Source organism: Tachyglossus aculeatus, chromosome 1 (assembly GCF_015852505.1).
Source record: "Tachyglossus aculeatus isolate mTacAcu1 chromosome 1, mTacAcu1.pri, whole genome shotgun sequence".
Taxonomy (NCBI): domain Eukaryota; kingdom Metazoa; phylum Chordata; class Mammalia; order Monotremata; family Tachyglossidae; genus Tachyglossus; species Tachyglossus aculeatus.
In genome coordinates this window covers 165,879,947-165,902,852 of record NC_052066.1, presented here as the reverse complement: position 1 = coordinate 165,902,852, position 22,906 = coordinate 165,879,947, and the positions used below count along the sequence as shown (strand labels likewise).

At 40.7% G+C, this 22,906-nt stretch overlaps 1 protein-coding gene across 1 annotated transcript in view; it reads left to right on the top strand.

The window, feature by feature from the left end:
• Positions 1-22,906, top strand: part of TSHR (thyroid stimulating hormone receptor) — a 94,901-nt gene that overhangs the window by 34,851 nt on the left and 37,144 nt on the right. Inside the window, exons 2-5 of the mRNA XM_038748059.1 lie at positions 3,642-3,713; positions 7,712-7,786; positions 15,353-15,427; positions 22,280-22,354. Of these exons, the coding sequence (XP_038603987.1) occupies positions 3,642-3,713; positions 7,712-7,786; positions 15,353-15,427; positions 22,280-22,354 (297 nt within the window). The remainder of the gene's footprint in view (positions 1-3,641; positions 3,714-7,711; positions 7,787-15,352; positions 15,428-22,279; positions 22,355-22,906) is intronic.

The following is a 22,906-nucleotide window of genomic DNA, read 5'->3' as shown; positions in this document are numbered from 1 at the left end:
TGGGAGTGAAGACTCCCAATTTTATAGATGAAGGAGCCGAGGCACAGACAAGTTAAGTGACTGGCCCAAGGTCACACAACAAGCAAGTGGTGGATCTGGAATTAGAACCCAGGCCCTCTGACTCCCAGGCCTGGGCTGTTTCCACTAGGCGACATTGCCTCCTATGCTGTTTGGGCATTTTATAAAATTAAGCGATGAATTGCCATTATTGGGATTATTCCAATGTTTCCAGCCCTTAATATCATCCAGCCGTCAATGTAATCCTTGTTCTATGAGCTGCATTCATTTTACAAATAAACTATTGAACTTTCTCGTAGACTAGTATTTATTGGCACTTTCTCTTTCTCTCCCTCCTCTCTCTGCCCCCCTACTCACACTCCACCCCATTACAATTTTTTTGAATGAAGCATTTCAATTGTTGAACTTCTAGTTTAGACAGCTGTTCTGGTAGTTCACACGGTCTTCATTAAACTAAAGTGTTATTGGCCTCTTATTTGGTGAGAAATGTGTCTACTGAAAACATCGTGTCTGATAGAATTAAGCCAAACTATTATCTCAGGCCAATTGCTTTTTTAGGGGTGTTTTTTTCTAGGCCTTCGGGGTTCTCCGGAATATAACAATAATAATAATAATGGTATTTGTTAAGTGCTCACTATGTGCCAGGCATGATCAAAGCTAAATCAGATTTATTAATATATCAAGCAAAAATTCTTTGGACAGTGTCTGAGAGTCCTAACTGCTTCAAACCCAGAGCACTTGTTGACTTCCTACTTGATACCAGTCAGTGGTATTTATTAAACATTTACTGTGTACAGAGATGTTTGTTTAAGTCTTTAGCTTTGATCATGCAGGGTATTTATCATTACACCTAGGACAGTGTTTACCTGGGCAGTTTTAAAAGTTTTCCCCTCTGCCTGTACCCTTAGTTGGCCCTAAAGCTGGAGGTGTGGTCTTCTCAGAATCTGCCTGACCAAAGGTGGGATTCCCCAAGGTCAAGTGGCCCAGCTGCATTCAGGGAAGGCATAGGGGCCGACTTTACATTGCAAGCCTTACGGAGACAATCGGAGGGATTTTAGGTAGGGAGGGGGGTCGAGCGGGGGCTCCCCTCAAAAAGCTGACAGGAGAGAAGACCAATATTTGGGGCCTTTTCAGTTCTATTTGGAAACTCTCAGTTACTGTCAGAGACTTCGGAAGAACAAAGCTGGGAACAACCAACCCTCACCCCCACCATACACCTTTCCCTACTCCATTGCCTCATTGGAGATGGTATCTATGGATGCATGCCTGTTGAGAGGCCCAGGGCAACTGAATCATGATCTGGGGACATCATTAGATATGGAGATGTTTTTCATATCCCACTGCCAGCTGGGTGGCATGCCTAAGAAAAACAGTAGGGAGGGTGGATGTGGGGATCATTTTTTTATGGTGTTTAAGTAGTTACTCTGTACTGAGCACTTAGGCAGTGGCTAGTGAGTGGAAGGCAATCTGCTACAAGTCAAAACTTACCCATGCTGGGCAGCAGTGGCATGGGAGAAAGTCGAGGGCGAAGACTTGAGTTTACTGCGAGGAAAGCAGCAATGGTAAACCACTTCTGCATTTTTACTAAGAAAACTCTATGGACAAACTACCAGAACGATTGCAGATGGAGAGTGGGGTGTTCTGGGAGAGATGTGACCGTGGTGTTGCTATGGGTAGGAAACGACTCGATGGCATAAGACAAGACTATACTAAGTGCTAGGGTAGATGTAAGGTAATGAAGTTGGACATGGTCCATGTCCACTTAGAACAGTCCTTGACACATAGTAATTGCTTAACAAATACCATCAGACAAACAAATAACTTGCCCCAGGCCCTTCAGCAGTGAAGTGGCAGAACCAGGATTAGAACTCAACTGGTGACTCGTGACTCCCAGCACTGTAATTTTTCCCTTGGGTCACGTTGCATCCTGCCTTGGACATCTGGTCCCCACATGGTGAGAATGCTATGGTGGAAACTCCCACAGCTAGGAGTCCTGCCCCAAGCTCCTCTAAAGAGTTTTTTTCTTCCTGAGACTGACCCAATTAAGTTGGTTTCAATAGGCAGTCTGCATGCTGCAATCTGTAATCTCTAGACATCTGTATTTTTCTCTGTTGGTGCAAGTGAGATTGAGTCCCATCATAACACACCGTGGGTGGCAAGTGGCCAACTGACCACCCTCTGACCAACCAACCATCTAGGCCTTTTTTTTTTTTCCAGTTTAACAATTTCCCTGGGAAATAGGGTTTTGGTTAAGCAAGTGGCAGCAGTATTTCAATCACTGTGGCAATTCTTCTTTGAGGTAACCGGGAAGTAGAAAGAAAACATCACTAGAGTCAGTAGGCTGGCGGGGAAGAACAGCTGCATCGCCAACCCAGCAGGATGGTAGAAGAAATAATTATTTCACAAAAATATCAGTATTAAAATATCCGGCAAGTCATCTCTGTGTTTCTGCTTCCTCATCTGTAAAATGGGGATTGAATCTACAGTTTAGAAATAGTTCAACCTTCTCTCAGAAGGAAAAGGAATTGCTTCTGCCTTGGGAGATTGTTTAGATAAACAAATATCTATCATGGCACCTTGTATGAATGTGTAAAATAACTTTTCCATTTCCAGTGTACTATGACAATACTTGTACTTCCTCCCCCTTAGACTGTGAGCCTCCTGTGGAACAGGGATCCTGTAGGACCTGATTATGCAAGTGCATAACAAATACCACAATTATAATTACAATACCTACAAAAGGACTGGATAATGACAGCCATTCCTTAGCCTTTCCTTCTGAGAAGAGTAACTAAAGAATTTTTAAAGTCCTCCAGGACATGTGGTCTTAGTGACGGGCACAGTTAAACAAATAGCTTCAAATTGAAATGCCCTTCACCTTTGGAATTCAGGCGTAAACATCAAAGACCCCCATCTCTCCTAATGTTTTGTTCTTTGAGAAACAAAGTGACCTAGTGGATAAGAGCATGGGCCTGGGAGTCAGAAGGATCTGGGCTCTAATCCCACCTCCACCACTTGTTTCCTGTGTGATCTTGATCAAGTCATTTAACTTCTCTGTACCTCATCTGTAAAAGGGGGGACTAAAATTGTGAACTCTATGTGGCACAGGAACAGTGTCCAACCTGATTATCTTGTATCTACCCCAGCATTTAGAACAGTGCCTGGCACATAGTAAGTGCTTAAGAAAGACCATAATTCCTATTACTACTTTAATATACAAGAGGTACATTTCAATAGCTTCTGAAGTGACTTGGTAAATGTATTCTCTTTGAAACACTGATGTACTTAGAATATTACATATGAAAATAAATTGAATAACTGTCAAGAAACCGTCTCATCTTTTATTCATTCAGTAGTATTTATTGAGTGCTTACTGTGTGCTAAGCACTTTATCCTCTTCAAACACAGGGATATATGTTTTCTGCATCATAATCTGTTTTCTATCAGCCATTGTACTACCCAAGTGGTGGATATCTTCTCCATTAGTCCTATTTTTTTGGTTTTTGATTAGGCCAATATTTTAAAAGCTTCCTGGATTTTAAAAATATGTTCCTGAAATATGAGTCACTGATGGGAATATTTAGTGGATTCCGATTGACCTCTAGTCTCTCTTATTTTCCCAGGGGATTTATGGAGACTCACTTGAAAACAATTCACAGAGAAGCATTTTCAAATCTACCCAACATTTCCAGAATGTAAGTGTCTTTTTTTTGCATTTCAAAGTATTTATTTCTAAAAAGCCTTTTGAAAATTGCTTTAATCAAATGCAAACCCCAAACGCAGTATTCCACATGTGCCTTAGAGTTGGTTAAAGTATTAGATCCCTAGTTATTCCATTATTACAGAATGATTTAATAAACTAAGAGCTTAAAGTACAAATAAGTTTCACTCTGTAGGAAGTGGCATTGAATCTACAGTTTAGAAATAGTTCAACCTTCTCTCAGAAGGAAAAGGAATTGCTTCTGCCTTGGGAGATTGTTTAGATAAACAAATATCTATCATGGCACCTTGTATGAATGTGTAAAATAACTTTTCCATTTCCAGTGTACTATGACAAAAAATGTTTAGTGCTAACAGCCTAAAGGATTAAATTCAGATCACTCATTGAATTCACATTACAGTTCAATGGGCAGAAAGGCATAAGGAAAAGGGCTGAGACAAGGAAGGAGGCTAAAGGCAGAGGGCAGAAATCAGGACTCTAACAAATTACTTCATCTTCAGGAACCTTAACAATTTGCGACCTCAAGCAGTGGATCTAAATTAACTAGGATTTGCTTGTCATTAAAATTCTGGTTTAAAGTTTGGGGGAGCATCTTTTTGGCTGAAAGACCACAAAAGGTACTTGATGAAGCCAGGTGCTTGTGTGCACACTTTCGTATGGTAGTTCTCAAATAATTTTTTTCTGTGGCCGTTACTATAACTGCCATGGCATTTTTGTGCCTGAAACTTTTAAGAATGAGGCTAATAAAATTGAATTTAAGTTCAAGGTATCTGGGCCAATAAAAACTTAATAAAATATACCAAGATTGAGAACAGTGTGGCCTAGTGGAAAGAACATGGGCCTGGGAGTCAGAGGAGCTGGATTTTTATCCCAGCTCTGCCTCTTTGCTGTGTGACCTTTTGTCACTTCTCTGTCCTTCAGTTAACTTATCTGTAAAATGGGATTAAGAAGCTTGTTGTTGGCAGGGAATGTGTCTGTTTATTGTTGTACTATACTCTCCCAAAGGCTTAGTACAGTACACTGCACATAGTAAGCACTCCATAAATACAATTGAATGAATGAATGACTGCGAGGTCTATGTTGGACAGGGACTGTGTCTGACCGGATTATCTTGCATGTACCCCAGGGCTTAGTTAAGTGTTTGGCACATAGTAAGTGCTTAGCAATTACCATTTATTGGTATCATATTATTATTATTATTATTATTATTATTAAAATTTCTAGGAACAGAATGGAGGCCCCACTCAAATAATCAAGTGATAGCCTCCTGCAGCCTTAACATGAGAAACATCTTGTCTAGTGAGGTGAGTAGAGTAGTTGAGTAGAAAGACATGGACGTGGTCATTGAAGAATAAGGGGTTAGATAGTTGGTAAATGAAAACTTCAGGAACTGGGGAAATTTTTTTTCATCTGAAGATTTCTTGAAATTATCTACAGGGCTGCCAAGGGGTGCTGTTCCAGATGTCTTCTATGAAGTTTAGCTCTGGAAAGAGTGAACAGAAGGAATTGGAGGAACAGGAGACAATTTATTTTTCCAGGAGAACCTGAGTGGTTCTTCAGGTAAATGAAGCAGAAAATAGTAATTCTCAGAGGTGGGAATAGGAGAGGAATGAAGCAGGCAGTGAGTACCATGATCAGCGGAATGACTGTAGCTTAGGTTCTAGTCACAGCTTCACCACTTGCCTGCTTTGTGATCTTGGGCAAGTCATTTAACCTCTCTGTGCCTCAGTTTTCTCCCCTGTAGAATGGGGATTCAGTACCTGTTTTCCCTCCTACTTAGACTGAGAGCCCCACGTGGAACAGGGACTATGTCCAATGATTATTTTGGATCTACCCTGCACTTAGTATAGTGCTTGGCACATAGTAAGTCTTTAAACACCACAATTATCCCTCTAGAAGGTAAGCTCCTGTGGACAGGGAATGTGTCTACTAACTCTTCTGTATCGTACTCTCCCAAGAGCTTAGTACAGTGCAAGCGCTTAGTACAGTGCTAAGCACTTAGTACAGTGCTCTGCACACAGTAAGCACTCAATAAATACGATTGATTGATTAGAACCATGCTCGGCACACAGTAAGGGCTCAAGAAATACCACTGATTAATTGTTAATTGATGTGCTTCCTAGAGTCAAGGACATGAGAGGGAGTTATGAAGGTATGAAGAACGAGTTGGAGTTGAGGGAAAATTGATGGTTAAGGCATCTAGACAAGTGCAAGTTGTTTAAACAAAAGGTTAAGAGAAATTGAGGACTTGCTCATTGTGCCTGGGGAACATGTCTACCAACTTTGTTACATTGTGCTCTCCCAAGAGCTTGGGAGCTCAGCACACAGTAAGCTTTCAATAAATATGATTGATTGATTGATTGATTGAGGAAGGAGGCTATAATGGTAGCTTCAGCAGATTATTTCATATGTGGCTTTTACATTTACCAAACTTGATTAGAGAACAGAGTAGAGCTGTTAGTGAGGTTGACATAGTCATGACCCACTGTCCAAAATATGAGTGTTATTTTATCTGTGTAATGGAAAAGAGAGTATTTATTCATTCATTCTATGATGAATGAATGAATTTTAATTTTAAGTGATTTTAAGTAATTTTATGCAACGAGAAAGAGGCATAAATGATGGGATTTGGCTGAGGAGGGGATTAACACCAGATTTATAAAGGGTATGTCTTTATATTAATCATCTTTCTCCTCTTCTACATGGCTGTGGGAAAGAAGAATGTTGTTTTTCTCTCCTCACTCTTCCTCTTTTCCCCAGCCTCATTTTTCATTACAAGGAAGGGTCAAGCTGCCACTATGATTTTTCTGAGAGATGCTAGCCATTCATTTGTGTTTCCTTACTAGCCAGGGAAATCTAAACACTGATAGGAACAATTCCATTTCTCCCCCTCCACCAGCTGCGATAGTGTAAAGAGCAATCAGTGGTATTTAGTGAGCGTTTACTTTGTGCTGAACACTGTACCAAGCAACTGGAAAAGTACAATACATTTTGTAGACTCCATTCCTCCTCTCGAGGACTAGCTACCCTACTAAAGCTCTGTGAAGCATTAAGGTGGACATAAATCTGAAAATGAAACACAGGGAGTTGAATTATGAAACCCAGAAGGTAATACAAAATAAACTGTCGGGGCTGAAGCTTTTGGGAAGAATATGATTATTAGTATTTTTTTTATTTTAAACTAATCCCATCTGTACACCTGCAGTGAAGTTCCTTCTTTCCACTGCCTCGCTTGTTTTCCAACATTGAAAATATTATGTTTCAGTCCAAATAATTCCAGTGATGTCATCTAAAGAGACCTATTAGCCCTCCAAGTACAATTGTCTAAAGGATAGGTAATAAGAAATGGAAAATAGAATCTACACAGCCATTAGCACAATAGCAATGAACACTGAGAAGAATCTGAGAACTGGCAGATAGAGCTCTTCTTACAAACATCCCATCAATGAAAATGCTCCTCAGCTAGGCATAATTGAGAAAATGTCAAAGGTATGCACCATCTGTTAATGGTTAGCTCGAGAATGTCAAGGAGATCTCTTTGAATAACAAGTAATTGTTACAGCAATTGCATTAGTCATTTTCATGTCAAAGAGGGATTTGAAGAGACCATTTCATTCATCATTGCTTAATGTATTCTTTGGAGGTTTGTTTGTTTATTTTCCACTGGCATGAAAAAAAGAAGAAAAAAGTTTTACTTTGACTTTGAACAATATCTATGGAAAAAGCCCATTTTAGGACCAATATTAAGGCAAGTATAGGAGCTGTAGCAAGAGGCTCTTGGATTAATCCCTGAATTTCACCTCTTTTTCCTTCTCTAATATTTTATTTCCTGAATTCCCACCTCCTCCAAGAGTCTTTTCTTCAATCCATCCTGTAGATCACACCTTACAATGTTGATAGTCCATAATCCCTTTTAACTTTCTCATACTCCCTGTTAAATGTCTCATTTTTTAAAATGTTTGTGATATTTAGCTACGTGTCCATAGATGCCACTCTTGAGCGACTGGAAACCCATTCATTCTACAGTTTGAGAAAACTGACTCACATGTAAGTACAATGAAAAACAATCTGATCTTACTTCTGAAAGGACCACCATTATTCCTGTTTTTTTTTCACACTGTACTCTCCCAAGTGCTTAGTACAGTTGCTCTGCACACAGTTAATGCTCAGTGAATACAATTGTGTTATTTCACACTTTCAAGAGTATCTTTTAAAAAAAAGAAACATCTCTCTGTCAGGATTTCTCTTAGACTCCTTTCCTTGGTATTTTATATACACCTGGAACCATTTCTGCTATTAGCCATATTATTTCTTTTATCTCTTAGCCACTTCTTCTCTTGTAGATACTCAAATCTTTTTACATCTATGTATTTACATTGTCTACATCTATCTGCAAACTGCTGGAACACCCAATAGAGTGTAAAGGAACTGGGGTGAGAAGTGAGGGATTTGGATTCTAGTCTTGGCTCTACTTTTTTATTAATGGTAAAGTGCTTACTTTGTGTCCAGCACTGTTCTGTTCTAAGCACTGGGGTAAATACAAGTTAGTCAGGCCAGACACAGTCCCTGATCCTAATGGAGCTCACAGTCTGTTGAATCCCCCTTTTAAAGTTGAAGAAACTGAGGCACAGAGAAGTTAAGTGATTTGTCCAATGTCACACAGCTGGCAAGTGGCAGAGCTCAAATTAGAACCCAGGTCCCCTGATTCCCAGGCCTTTGCTTTTTCCACTAGGTTATGCCATTTCTCTTTGGCCTCCTTGTGACACAGGACAAATTACTGAACTACTGTGTGCCTCAGTACACAGTATAAAAGGAGGATAGTCATTAGCTAACTGTCATCACATCATATGAATATTCTCATTTCCTTAGCTCTAAACCGTTTTTCTTCCTCCTCCTGTTTCTTCAATCCATCTCCATCCTTCTTGTACTTATTTCTTCCTGTCTGTAGAACAGGTCTAACTTCTTGAGTGATAATTTCAATGATAGGGTGAAAGCCAGTGTAAAAGATGATGTTAGGAATTTAGATTTAATTAATAGTTTTTACAGCCATTCAAATTAATCACTGAGTCCATTAGCTGTTGAACTTCATTTTTGCTTTTCTCTTCCATCTTTGTAATGTGGATAGTGAAGAATGAATCCTTTTAGTATATCTTCCAAATATTTTATTATACTTAATCATTTTAATAGTGTGGTTTTCACCATTTTCCAGGGATAGAGGGAAGTGTCATAGCAGTCTATGATACTTTACTTGGACATGGCTAGAATTATTATATTACCTCGTCTCCACCTGTCATATACCTTAGAGACTTGGGAAAATGACTTCCTAGAGCTTCTCTTTTTTAGCCATAGAGAATAGTCAATTCCCTTAATGAAGGGATATATGCCTTGGATATAGATAATACCAGAAAAAAATGCATTTCACTGACATTTTTCTCCTCAGAAATAAACCTTGTTTTTCAAGTTTCCTAGTCTGTGAAAGGGTTTGTGTTATAGGCTGGTGAAAGTTCAGTAACTGAAAGGACATTTTCTAGGCAGAATTGATCCCAGTATATCAATTTTCACCTGCAAAAGACCCAGCTCAGATGATAGAATTACTGTAGCTTGGTTGGATATGAAATGAAAAGTTTTTAACCAGGTAGGACACAAAACATAAGTGTTAAGTACACACTCAGAACTAATATGTGAGTTTTACTTTTTTTCTGGCTGTATGATTCAAGCATCCTGATTTAAGAAAAATGAGACATTTTATTTTCCATAATTGCAGCATGTGATGAATAGGGAAGTTCAAATGTGGATAGTTATAAAGTTTAAGGGTCCTTATCTAAAATATCAGGATATATTGCTCTATTACTGGTATTTCCTGAAATGCTTCATCTGTGCAGAACATCATCTCTGAAAGAACATTTCAGTTTTATCTCGCTTTCAGACTAAATGTCAGACCTTTTTCTCAGTAGGTGCTCTCCTTTGTCTTTTCAGTTGAAGGGAATTTGGTATGCAGGAAGTTGAAGTAGAAACAAGGACATTACATGAACACTGTTGCGCTGCACATCTCGGAGCCCAGCTCTGCCATTGCCCTTCACTCTGAGCAGTGGTCTCCATTGACCTAATTGACTTTTCATCCATCCAGGTTACATTTAGGTTCTGTTTTGGACTGTCAGTAGATGAACCCCAGGTCATGGTAGGAGACCACCAAACAAGTTGCTAATGGGGAGGTGGATGGAATGTGACCCCATAACATTCTCAAGGGGAAAGGTTACTCCTGGTGACATTCTCTAGGGAAGAAGCAGATTCAGGAAATTATACAGCCCCTTAGATTTCCAGGATTGCTATTCTCTAGATCTTTGATTCAAACTTGGACCTAGTGAAGGCACATCTTCTCCAAGAGGCCTTCCCTGACTAAGCCCTCTTTTCCTCTTCTCCCACTCCCTTCTGTGTCGCCCTGACTTGCTCCCTTTATTCATCCCCCCTCCCAGCTCCTCAGCACTTATGTACATATCTGTATGTTATTTATTTATATTAATGTCTGTTTTCCCCTGTAGACTGTAAGCTCATTGTGGGCAGGGAATGTATCTGTTTATTGTTGTATTGTTCTCTCCCAAGAGCTTAGTACAGTGCTCTGTACACAGTAAGAGCTCAGTAAATACGATTAAATGAATGAATCAATAATAATGACGGAGCTGTTTTATGACTGGGAGTCCAAAATTGCCATCGATACAATCAGTCAGTTAACTGTACTTATTGAGAGTTTACTGCATGTAGAACAGTGTACTAAGCAATTGGGGGTGTACGATATAACATTAAACAGACACATTCCCTGCCCATGATGAATGTACAGTCTAGAGGAGGATCCATTTCCTGGAAGGTGGCTTTTTAAGTCAACTATGGACTGGGACTGTAGTATAGGTGAACTTCACCATTAGTGAATGGTCATGGAGGTGGGGTTTTTTGCAGGTTTTTGAAAAAATTGCTTACTTTTCTTCACATGTGCCCACTGCGATTTGCACAAATTAAATGTAGATAATAACTCCCCCCTTTAGACTATAAGCTCAATGTGGGCAGGTAATGTGTCTGTTTATTGTTTTATTGTACTCTCTCAAGCACTTAGTACAGTGCTCTGCACACAGTAAGTGCTCAATAAATATGATTGGATGCATGAATGAATGAACTTCTGAAAGTAAATTTAGGGCAGAATTCTTTGTTAAGATTTGGGGAGAAAATTAGTTCCTCTGGGTCTAAAAATCCAATTTGCAAACTCTCGGCATTGTAGAGAGCTCAGAAGGCTGAGGGTTTACATGAACAGATAAAGTGGTGTTGGTGCCATACTTTAACTATGATATCCTTTGAAAATCAGGCATTTCCATCCTCCTCTTAGAAAGACTCAATGCCTTAGAGATGCAACTGAATTTGCAGTGCTAATTTTTAAAAAGAATGTTGTCTTCAGAGATATCTTCAACACTTTCAGTGAATTTTTTTGCCTTAAATAAGTGGAACCTGTGTATCCTTTGGGATTCTGAGTGAAAGAATGGGTAATGGCACTCGGAGTATTTTTTTGGTTCATCAGTGACATTCAACATTAGAAAAATACACTCGATATTGGCTTTCTGTCCACTGCCGACTGCAAGAACAAACGATTTAGTACAGTTTAAAAGAACCACAAAAACGTGTGGGTTGGTCGGCAAGATGACTTGGAGAATTTCCAGCTTTCATAATGTAAGATCTCTTATGGAAAGTCTTCTTGAAATGTGAGAGTTTCCCTGAAGCTCCTCCAAAAATCTGAAATTTGTAAACTTTTTTGGTGTTAACGCTTGTAGGGTTGATTTCATTACTTTCTCAAGGACGAGATTTGCTAGGTTATAAATATCTCTGTTGTGTGTTTATTTTATGATCTCCAGTTTCCATAATGTTTCTGGTGTGCTGCTACTAAAATAATATTCAACAGTGATTATCAAAGAATGTGTTTAAAGCAGACTGGAGCGTGAAACCACTTCTAAGTCTCTGAGAGGAAGAGTGTTACCTGTTCAAGGGTGGGAGTGTTATTTTTTTAGTTAATCATCTTTCAACTGGTTTCTTTTTTTAACCTGGAATCTTTTTCACATTATTTTAAGGGACTGTAGGAGTATTTAGTTCACATGAAAAGGGGAGACAATGTCATTGTCAGAGCAGGTACCATGCAAGCTTCTTCCAAAATCAATGGTATGTATTGAGCACTTACTGTGTGCAGAGCATTCATTCAATAGTAGTTATTGAGTGCTTACTGTGTGCAGAGTACTGTACTAAACGCTTGGGAAGTATAAGTCGGCAACATATAGAGACAGTCTCTACTCAACAATGGGCTCAGCGCTTGGGATAGAACAGAGTTGGTAGACACATTCCCTCCCACAAGGAGCTTACAGTCTAGAAGGAGGAGCTTAGAGTCAACAATCAACTCTGTCCTCTTATTTCACACTTCAACTGACTCCCTCTCCTCTTGTAAGTCATCTTCCAGTTTACGTTGTTCATTTGGTCCTCAACTGAATTTCAATTCCTGGTACCTAGCCTCAGTGGAATGAAAGTCACCCTCAAATTGCTTCCCAGTCTGCTTGATCATGAAGTATTGGCCAAGGTCTATAATCAATGTTGTCAATGGGCTGAGATCTCTAAGGCTGAAATATCACAGTGTGACGGAATAATTTTGGGGGATAAGAACAGCCAAGAGTAATTTCCTCAGTTGTTACAGATGACTGAATTGTTTCTTGGTCTCAATCTGCCCTGTCTCCTATCCTGTATGACCCCAAGTTTTAGATTTCTGGTTTCTCATCTCATTTTGGCTTCAAGTGAGGAGGATTTGTGTTCCTGCTGCAAGGCTGATTTCACTTAGTGAGTGAGATCTCAGAAGGATGGTTTTTTGGCTCTTCCCAAGATTGGATATGGAGGTTTAGAGAAACAAAAACAAAACAGAGGGCCCCTTCCTCCCCTCCACCCAGAGCAATAAGAGGCCGGATTAAGTCAATCGGTTGTGGGCCAAAAAGTTGTTAGCTGATTAACGGAGGAGCTGACTGCCCAGTAAACATTGCAGTTACAAGTTCCACTTCAATTTTCCTTCCATTAGAAACCTAAGAAAGGTGAATTACGGATTGACAAAATATCGCTCAATTAGATATCTAGTTGTTTTGGATGGTGTGTCAAAAACAGATTTAATTTTCCCCAAGGATGGGTAATGAAGGGATCAAGAGTGCAAGCTTTTTCCAAGGTCTTTCTGTCTCTCCCCCAAATGACCCAGTCCTCTCCATTGTCCCTTTCCAAAACCCCAGTTGGAACTGGAAGAACCGGTCCCACATTAGGAGGGGCTTAATTGGAGAATAAGCTTCTCTGGGAAGCAACACGGCCTAGTGGAAAGATCACAAGCCTGGTAGTCAGAGGACCTGGGCTCTCATTCCGATCCCACAACTTGTCTGCTATGTGACCTTTGGCAAATCACTTAACTTCTCTGTGCCTCAATTCCCTCACCGGTAAAATGGGGATTAAGACTGGGAGCCCCATGCAGGACATGGATGTGTCCAACCTTATTAGCTTGTATGTAACCCAGCACATAGTATAGTGTCTGGTACATAGTAAGCACTTAACAAATATCATTTAAAAAAACCTAAGAGGGAAGTCCATGTCCCCTTTCAGAAGGAAACAACTGGGACCAGGTTTGACTTCATATCTTCCAGTGAGGAAAAGAGGCCTAGGATAACACTGGGATACATTTCTGCTCTTATGCACATCTTTCAACATCACCCTCATTCCTAAAAAGGAGAGACATTATGCATCCCAGAGATTGACAACAGGAAGACCACCCTGCTATTTAAGCTCCCTTCAGCGAATAAAAAAAAGCATCCAGCCTGCAAAATCAATGCCCACCATATTGTTACTCAAGGGATCTTGAGTTATCAATGATGCTGATGTGAGCAGTGGGTCTGTTGTGAAAAAGGAGGTCATTAGTGGAAGGTTGTTCTGATGCATATTTAGTCTTGTACCAGGTTAACATTTTCTCCTCGCTGCTTGGACTCCTGGGTCCAAGACTGGCTCTAGAGGTAGGTGACCCATGGGGGTACAGGGCTCAGAGACTCCCAGCTACAGCCAAGAGCCAGGGGAGGCACATGGCCCTCATTCTGCCTCTTTATCATCAGGAGAGATAGGAGGGGCAGAAATGGGATTTGAATACCAAGCTTCCAGGACATCTGTAAGATGCCCCCCTGCACCTGCTGCTCAGCCCATGTCCTCTTGAGCCTCGGGCCTGTTGTTACAATCACTTCCTTGTCCTGCCTTATCCAACTACTGTGGTATAGTGGACCCTGGAGGGTGTAGAAAGATCAGCTAGACAAATTGGGCCTGAGGCTATGTCAGATCATCAAATGTTTGGATGATCAAACTGAATGAGGGAACACAATTAGAATTACATAGGTTTCTGTCTCCTGCTACCTCCATTTTTACCATAGAGCCAATCATTCAGGTAAGTTAGGCTTAAATAACTATTATATTCTCAATGTGTCATTTTCAGTTATACAGTCAGCTATCTTCTGTCTCTTTTTTTCTCTTTCTTTCTTTCTCTCTCTCTCTCTCTCTCCTGCTGACCATATCCTGACAGTTTTCCTTCCCATTAATTGTTGATTCATTCAATCGTATTTATTGAGCGCTTACTGTGTACAGAGCACTGGGCAGGAGCCCGTTGTTGGTTAGGGATTGTCTCTATTTGTAGCTGAATTGTACTTTCCAAGAGCTTAATATAGTGCTCTGCACACAGTAAGCGCTCAATAAATACAATTGAATGAATGAATGAATAAAAATAAAAGACAATGTAACAATCCAAATACTTTTGTTCTTTCAAGAAAATCCTGGCTAAAGGTTTTGGGGGTAGTATTGGCTAAAATGAGGGAAGATTGCATTGTCAGAGTATTTCACTTTTACCTTACTGAACCTGTATCCCATTATCACAGATCACAGAGAGTAAGATACATCACTCACAACCTGGGAACAAAAAGGACAGAGAGGGTCTCTGATTTTTCTATTCCCTAGTCTTGTTGATCCAGGGAGCTTTATCACGGTTCTAAAGAGCCGGTGGGCTGGTAGGAGAGAGAGCAGGCTGTCCAATTCTTATGGACATCTCTCTCATTACCCTCCTCCATCTTATGTTGCCAAGGAAACTTCTTCCCATTATCCTCCATGCCATTTCTCTAAATCACTCCTGGGCTAGATTTATGTTGTCACTGTGATTAATATTGTTACTGATGATGTTGATGAAGTTGGTATTTGTGCACAAACAATATTAAAATATTTTCATTTTTTGACTATTATAAATAAAATCACCTTGTCAATACAATTGCCCAAATCCACAATTCCAACTCCATTAACACAATAGTTCAATCCTTGTCAGTCAAGGGAATGATTGCAGAGAAAGAAAGAACACACTTTTCTTTAGAGAGATTATTGTACTTATTGTCATACCTCCATGGGAAAGGACCGACCCAGTGTCAATTTGCTTGTCTGGTGCACTGCTGAAATTCATTTGAACAATCCACTCTTGAATGTGTTACACCTTACTTTGTTTTGTTTCAATGTATTCTTTCAGCTTGTTCATTTTCACTTTTGCAGAGAGATTCGGAATGTCAGAAATTTAATTCAGATAGACCCAGATGCTTTTAAGAACTTGCCACTGTTAAAATTCCTGTAAGTAATGAAATCATGTCTTTCCATGGGGGGCTGGGGTGGGGGTGGGGGTAGTTTGGGAGTCAGTGGAGAGAGACTGTGATGTCTATCAATAAATTGTATTTGTTGAGTGCTTACGGTTTGCAGAGTATTGTACTAAGAACTTGGGAGAATACCGTAGAACAGAGATGTTAGATGTGTACGCTGCCCACAGAGAGCTTACAGAATAGAAGAGGATATAGACATCATAATAAATGCTGTGGGACTGAGGGTGGGGTGAGTAAAGGATACAAATACAAATACAAAGACAACGCAGAAGGGAGAGGGAGTAGGGTCAGTAAGGCAATTTATTGAAGCTTATAGCAGAGTTAGTAAACATGTTCCCTGCCCACAGTGAGCTTACTGTGGGGAAAATGAGGACTTAGTGGGGGAAGTTCTCTTGGAGGAGATGTGATTTTAATAAGGCTTTGAAGTGGGGGAGAGTGGTTGTCTGTCAGATATGAAGTGGGGAGGGAGTTCCAAGCCAGAGACAGGATGTAGGCGAGGGATAGGCGTCGAGATAGAGATCAAGGTTCAGGGAGTAAGTTGGCATTAGAGGAGTGAAGTGAGCATGTTGGGTAGGAAATCAGTGAGATAAGATAGGAGGGGGCAAGATGATTGAGTGCTTTAAATCCAAAAATAAGGCTTCCAAAGAGAGAGCCTGGGTCCCTGATGGTCTGGCTCCTCAGACAGGCCACTTAAAGATTCTGAAAATCCCACCTACTGCCTGCCACTTCTTTGTGTTCCACCTCTGAGCTCTAGGGGGAATGGCTTCTCCAGCCACAAAGACGTGAAAACTGGTGTTGGCATTGCAGCTGTGCTGTCAAAATGGGTGCTCTAGTTCCCCAGATAGTTGTTTGGTTTTAGGCCTTCCCCAAAACATGTACCCAGGAGGCACTTGAATCAATCAATAACATTTTATGGAACATCTAGCAGTAGTATTTATTGAGCTCTTGGTCTGTGCCGAGCACTGTACTAAACATCTGGGAGGGTACACTGAAGCCTAGTATCATGGGCCTTGGAGTCAGAAGGATGTGGATTTTAATACTGCTCTGCCACATGTCTGCTGTGTGACCTTGGGTAAGTCATTTAACTTCTCTGTGCCTCAGTTACCTCATCTATAAATTGGGGGTTAAGATTGTGAGCCCTATATGGGACAAAGGCTGTATCCAACAAGATGAACTTATATCTACCCCAGCACTTAGTACAGTGCCTGGATCATAATAAGCACTTAACAAATACCATTGTACTCTCCCAAGCGTTTCATACAGTGCTCCACATGTAATAAGCACTCCAAAAAAACACGATTGATTTTAAAAAGTAGACATTATCCCTACTCTCAAGGAATTTATAATCTAATAAGGGAGACACTAAACTAAATTGTAAGTAGGGGACAGTATCTGAGTGGAAAGCATCTGAGTTTAAAGATAGGCATGTAAGTGCTACAGTGGCAGACATGAGTGCTGGGTAGGACCCAAGGACGTAAATGAGCTGGATCTACTAAGTGCAAAGCACTGTGCTTAATTCTTGGGAGAGATGCTGACTGTGGCATTTAAGTGCTTACTATATGCCAAGCACCGTACTAACTTCTGGGGAGGATACAAGTTAATCAGGCAGGATGCAGGCCTCATCCCATATGTGCTCACAGTCTAAGTAGGAATGGAAGCAAGATGCATGCCTCTATCCTCAAGGAGCATACCGTTTAATGGGGAAGACAGTCAAGAAGTTTTTACTAACAGTGGGAGCAGGCGGAAGAACATGGATACAGCAGGAAATAGGGCAAATATGTCAGAATGAAATTGCTGAACCAAAAGTTCATGTATAATTTAAATAAAATATAAATATTTAAATAAAAATATACGTAAGTCTTGAGGATAGGTCCTAGTGGTGGCTATTGGGTTGATATAGCAGAGGCATTGTGAGTAAATCAGAGAAGGCTTCCAGGAGGAAGTGTCTTTGTGGACAGTGAGAGCTGTGGTCTGGTGGATTTGGGGTAAGGGTAGGGGGTGGGAGAGAGAATTCCAGGAAAAAGGAATGGGTGAACCAAAGGTATTAGGCCAGAGAGTTGAGAGGGAGGCCCAGTTAGATGAACTTGGGAGAAAGTCTCTGCTTGCCATAAAAGCTCGCAATTTCAGCAGGACTTCAGTAATCGAAATGTGCAACTGGAGTCAACCTTTTATTTATCTTGTCAGGATTTTTCATCCATGATTTTTTTATGCTTGGTATTTTGCCCAATGTAAATCCTCTAGAGTTTGAAGTAATTGGTCAAACTTAGTTTGCTGAACAAACTTTATTCAGATATTTTCCTGTGGCTCAATAAAGCTCCTAAGAAAAAGTCCTGAAAAGGATAGAACCAGAGTAAAAAAATCTCCAAATGAGGGATCTCATCTGAAAGTGTCCACTGTAAACAGGTCATTCCCCCCACCACCCATCAAAGGAAGACTAGAAGACTTGGTCCATCATGTAAGGGGGAAGATGATAAAAACAGACTAGTAGGCCTTGATAAATACTCAACAGCCACATCAGAAGAGGAAACAACTTATTTAGGAAAAGATAGATGGGTAGGAAGGTTTTTGAAAGAGTTTCCATAACCAGAGAAGCAGCGTGACTCAGTGGAAAGAGCATGGGCTTTGGAGTCAGAGGTCATGGGTTCAAATCCTGGCTCTGCCAATTGTCAGCTGTGTGACTTTGGGCCAGTTACTTAACTTCTCTGTGCCTCAGTTTCCTCATCTGTAAAATGGGGATTAAGACTGTGAGCCCCCCGTGGGACAACCTGATCACCTTGTAACCTCCCCAGTGCTTAGAACAGTGCTTTGCACATAGTAAGTGCTTAATAAATGCCATTATTATTATTTATTATTAGACAGCTATTTAGAGTTTGCCCACTGATGTCTTTGGAAATCAACATTGTAAATATTGAAGATTCCTGCATTCCTACTCACCCCTGTCTCTCAATCTGGCTAGAACTAGGCAGCAGACAGATCTAGGATCCTTTTAAGAGAGGAAAAAAGCAATGGTGACACGCAACACTAATGTTCTTACACATTAATAAGCTGGTTGCTGAATTTGATGAATGTTTTAGCCAGGAGTCCCCAGCCTAGTTACAACCACAGTGCAAAAATTTGGCCACTTTCCTACCAAATGAGTTGCCCAACTGGCTCACAGGCAATTTTTTCCAGAGTTACGTACTTGCAGTATACAGCTTTCTGCCCCACCAGGCCACTGACATACAGAACAAAAGGAGGTTTTGAGGCTCCCTCCATCTCCACTTAGGGACAAAATTGGGAAGAAATCTGCAGCACAGAAGCACCATGTCCTAATGGATATAGTGTGCTCCTGAGAGCCAGAGGACCTGGGTTCTAATCCCAACTCCACCACTGTGTGTGAGACCTTAGGCAAGTCATTTGATTTCTTTCCCCCTCATTTTCCTCAATTGCAAAATGGGCATTCAATACCTGTTCCCCCTCTTACTTAGACTTGGAATTCCATGTGGGACAAGGACTGAATCTGACCTGATCAATTTGTAACGTCTCCAGGGCTTAGTGCTTGACATGTAGTGAGTACTTAACAAATACCATAAAAAAAGCCACTCCATCACATATGGGTTTGAGGAAAGGGAAAGGACATTCCATCCCAGGAAGACGCCAGCAGAGTGGAGGAGTCAGAAGGACCTGGGTTCTAATCCTAGCTCTGCCACTTGTTTGCCAGGTGACCTTGGGCAAATCACTTCTCTATGCCTCAGTCACCTCATTTGTAAAATGAGGATTAATACTGTGAGCCCCATGTGGGAAATGGACTGTGTCCAACCTTTTAAACTTGTGTCTATCCCAGCACTTACTACAGTGTCTGGCACAAGTTAAGTGCTTAACAAATGCCATTAAAAAAAAAAAAGAAGCAGAATCTGATCCCTCAACTTGGAATTTGATCAGCACTCCGAATAGTAAAGCTTGGGAAAAATAAACCATCGGATACATATGTGATTTTAATATTTGCTCCAATTTTCTCACCCTGAACAGAGATGATTATCATATTTGATCAAAGATAGGAAGAGAGTGGTTGTTTGAAAAGCTACTACCCTTGAGATCTGGATTTTATTAGAACCACAAATCATGTCTGAATTAGTGTTTCTTCCCCTGGAGCAAAGTATTGCTGGGTTAGTTCTGCTACTGTTTATTAAAAGGCCAAAGAGTTTGGATGGGGTTGGCCATACAGAAAGCTTTGTCTAGTTCATTCTTCCATTCATTCATTCAGTTGTATTTATTGAGTGCTTACTGTGTGCAGAGCACTGCACTAAGCATTTGGAAAGTACAGTTCAACAATAGAGAGAGACAATCCCTGCCCACAGCAGGCTTACAGTCTGGGGTGGGGGTGGGGGAGAGACAGACATCAAAACAAGTAAATAGAATTGTAGATGTATACATATATATGTAAGTGTTGTGGGGCTGTGGGGCAGGGGAGAGCAAAGGGAGTGAGTCGAGGTGATGCGGAAGGAAGGGGGAGCTGAGGAAAAGGGGGGCTTAGTCTCAGAAAGGCCACTTGGAGGAGGTGCGCCTTCAGTAGGGCTTTGAAGGGGGGAAGAGTGATTGGCGGATTTGGGGAGGGAGAGAATTCCAGATCAGAGGTAGGAGGTGGGCCAGGGGTCAACAGTGGAACAGGCGAGATCGAGGCACAGTGAGAAGGTTAGAACCAGAGGAGCAGAGTGGGCGGGCTGGGATATAGGAGAGAAGAGAGGTGAGGTACAAAGGGGCAAGGTGCTGGAGGGCTTTGAAGCCAATAGTGAGGAGGTTTTGTTTGATAATCTACTGAAATCACTCAGAGAGGAGTCTAACTAATGTTTATGTGATTCCTTAAACCAGAAATATGTTAGGAAAGAAGTTAGACCAAAAGGGTTTAAGTTCTGAAGGACCTCAGGCTCTCTTCATTGTAATTAATGAAGTTTATTTCATTAAACAACAACAACAAAAAAGCCTTAACTAATAAAAATATAAAAACACCCACCCTTCATCAGTCATATTTAATGAACACTTAACTGTGTGCAGAGCACTGTACTAAGCGCTTGGAAGAGTACAACACAACAACAGACACATTCCCTGCCCACAACAGACTTACAGTCTAAAGGGGGAGGCACACATTAATATAAGTAAATAAATTATGAACATAAGTGCTGTGGGGCTAGTGGGGAGGGAAACAACGTTTCATGGGAAACAATCCCATAATGTACTGCATCCAGAGACAAAGAAAAAAGTACTTGGGAATAGGAGTTCAGCCTCACCAACATGATCACTATTCACACCTCTCATTCATTCATTCATTCAAACATATTTATTGAGCTCTTACTGTGTGCAAAACATTGTACTAAGCTCTTGGGAGAATACAATATAACAATAAACAAACTCTCAGGATGAGTCAGTATTCTCCCTGAAGCTTTCTGATCTTTGATCCCGTGTTTTTCATCTGTATAATCCCCTTCCCCAGGAAATGTATTCTCTGTACTGTGCTCTGCACACTATATAGGCTCAGTAGCTACTCTTGATGTCATCTTTAATTCAATCATCTAGCCCAATGTCAAACACAAGCCTCCTTCCCTTGTTTCTATGCCTTTTCATTCTTCCCTTTCACTTTCTTTCCCTTCCTCTGTCCCACTAAAGGAGCCTAAGCCCTTATAAGTCATTGATAATTTCAAACTTATAAGATCAGATTCCCTTTATTTCTTAATATCCACATCCTCCACTACTGACTTGCTATCCTTCAGGAAAGACACTCAGTAATTTTTCAGGCCTCCCTCTCTCCTTTCCACATCTCCCCTCCTCAGTGATCTGCAGCTCATAGTACATTCCCATTCCTTTTCTGAGATTGATATTTAAATGTGGGGAGAATATGTGGCATCATTATGTCATTGAATATAGTATTTATTGAGCTTCTGTGATGTGTAAAGGATTGTATTGAGCACTTGGGAGAGTAGAGTAGAGGTAATTCTCCCCCTTCTAGACTGTGAGCCCACTATTGGGTAGGGACCGTCTCTATACGTTGCCAACTTGTACTACCCAAGCACTTAGTACAGTGCTCTGCACACAGTAAGCGCTCAATAAATACAATTGATTGATTGATTGATTAAATCAATAAATCAAATGAAGATACCATCCTTGCCTTCAAAGAGTTTAGAGAATCAGCATGGCCTAGTGTAAAGAGCAAGAGCCTAGGAGTCAGAGGACCTGGGTTCTCATCCTGGCTCTGCCAATTGTTTGTCATGTGACCTTTGGTGAATCGTTTAACTTCTCTGAGCTTCAGTTCTCCTGTTCTCCCTACTACTTAGACTGTGAGTCCCATGAGGGAAAGGGGCTTTGTCCACTCTAATTCACTTGTATCTACCCTATTACTTAGAACAGTGTATGGCACTTAGTAAGTGCTTAACAAATACCATGAAAAAAATCTAGCAGATTGATGTCATTATATTCCTGAGCCATTTCTATGAGAATGTTAGTTTTTAGCATAACACTTCAGGGCTTTGGGGGGAAGGGGAACAAAGTTGTCATCATAGTGTGTGTGGTAATGCTGAAAAAGAAAATTGCTTTTCATGAGGACATTTCAGTGCCTCCAACTTAAAATGAACTGGAGAGGCCTGACCTTGTCCTTGGATTCAAGTTACCTAGATGAATGAAAATAGAGTAAAAAGAGGGTATCTCCTTTCCATTTTGAGTAATACTATACTATGCAGACCTTCAGGATGCAGGTGGGTTAATTTAACCTTCCAGAGGAAGGAGGAGGGGCCATCTTTCCTTTCTTAAATCTGATTTTTCTTTTCATCTGTTTTTCATCTTTGCTCCTAAAATGTAGTGGCATTTTCAACTCTGGACTTAAAGTATTCCCTGACCTGACCAACATTTATTCAGCGGAAATGAACTTCTTACTGTAAGTAATTCGCTTACTTTGGCATTTATATGTGTACCCAGAACATGAAATGGTTTGCTGTGCAATGAACCCCCAAAGCATCACCTAAGATAGAGGACTTTGTTTCAAGAAACATCAATATGTCCTAAAGTCTAATATTATTTTATGATGGCTCTTTTATTTGTCCCACAGTAGGATAGTATTTCAGCAGATCATTCAGACAATAATAATAATAATAACAATAAAAATAATAATTGTGGTATTTGTTAAGTGCTTATTTTGTGCCAGGCACTGTACTAAATCCTGGGATGGATTCAAGCAAATCAGGGTGGACACAGTGCCCCTGTCCCACATGGGGCTCACAGTCTTAATCCTCATTTTACAGATGAGGGAACTGAGGCACAGAGAAATAAAGTAACTTGCCCAAGGTCACACAGCAGACACCTGGTGGAGCCAGGGTTAGAACTCGGGTCTTTCTGACTCCCAGGCCTGTGCTCTAAATGTGGTTGTATAATGAATGGTTGAATCATTGGGTGTATTTTCCCCATAAAAATTTGTGAAATTAACCGGGCC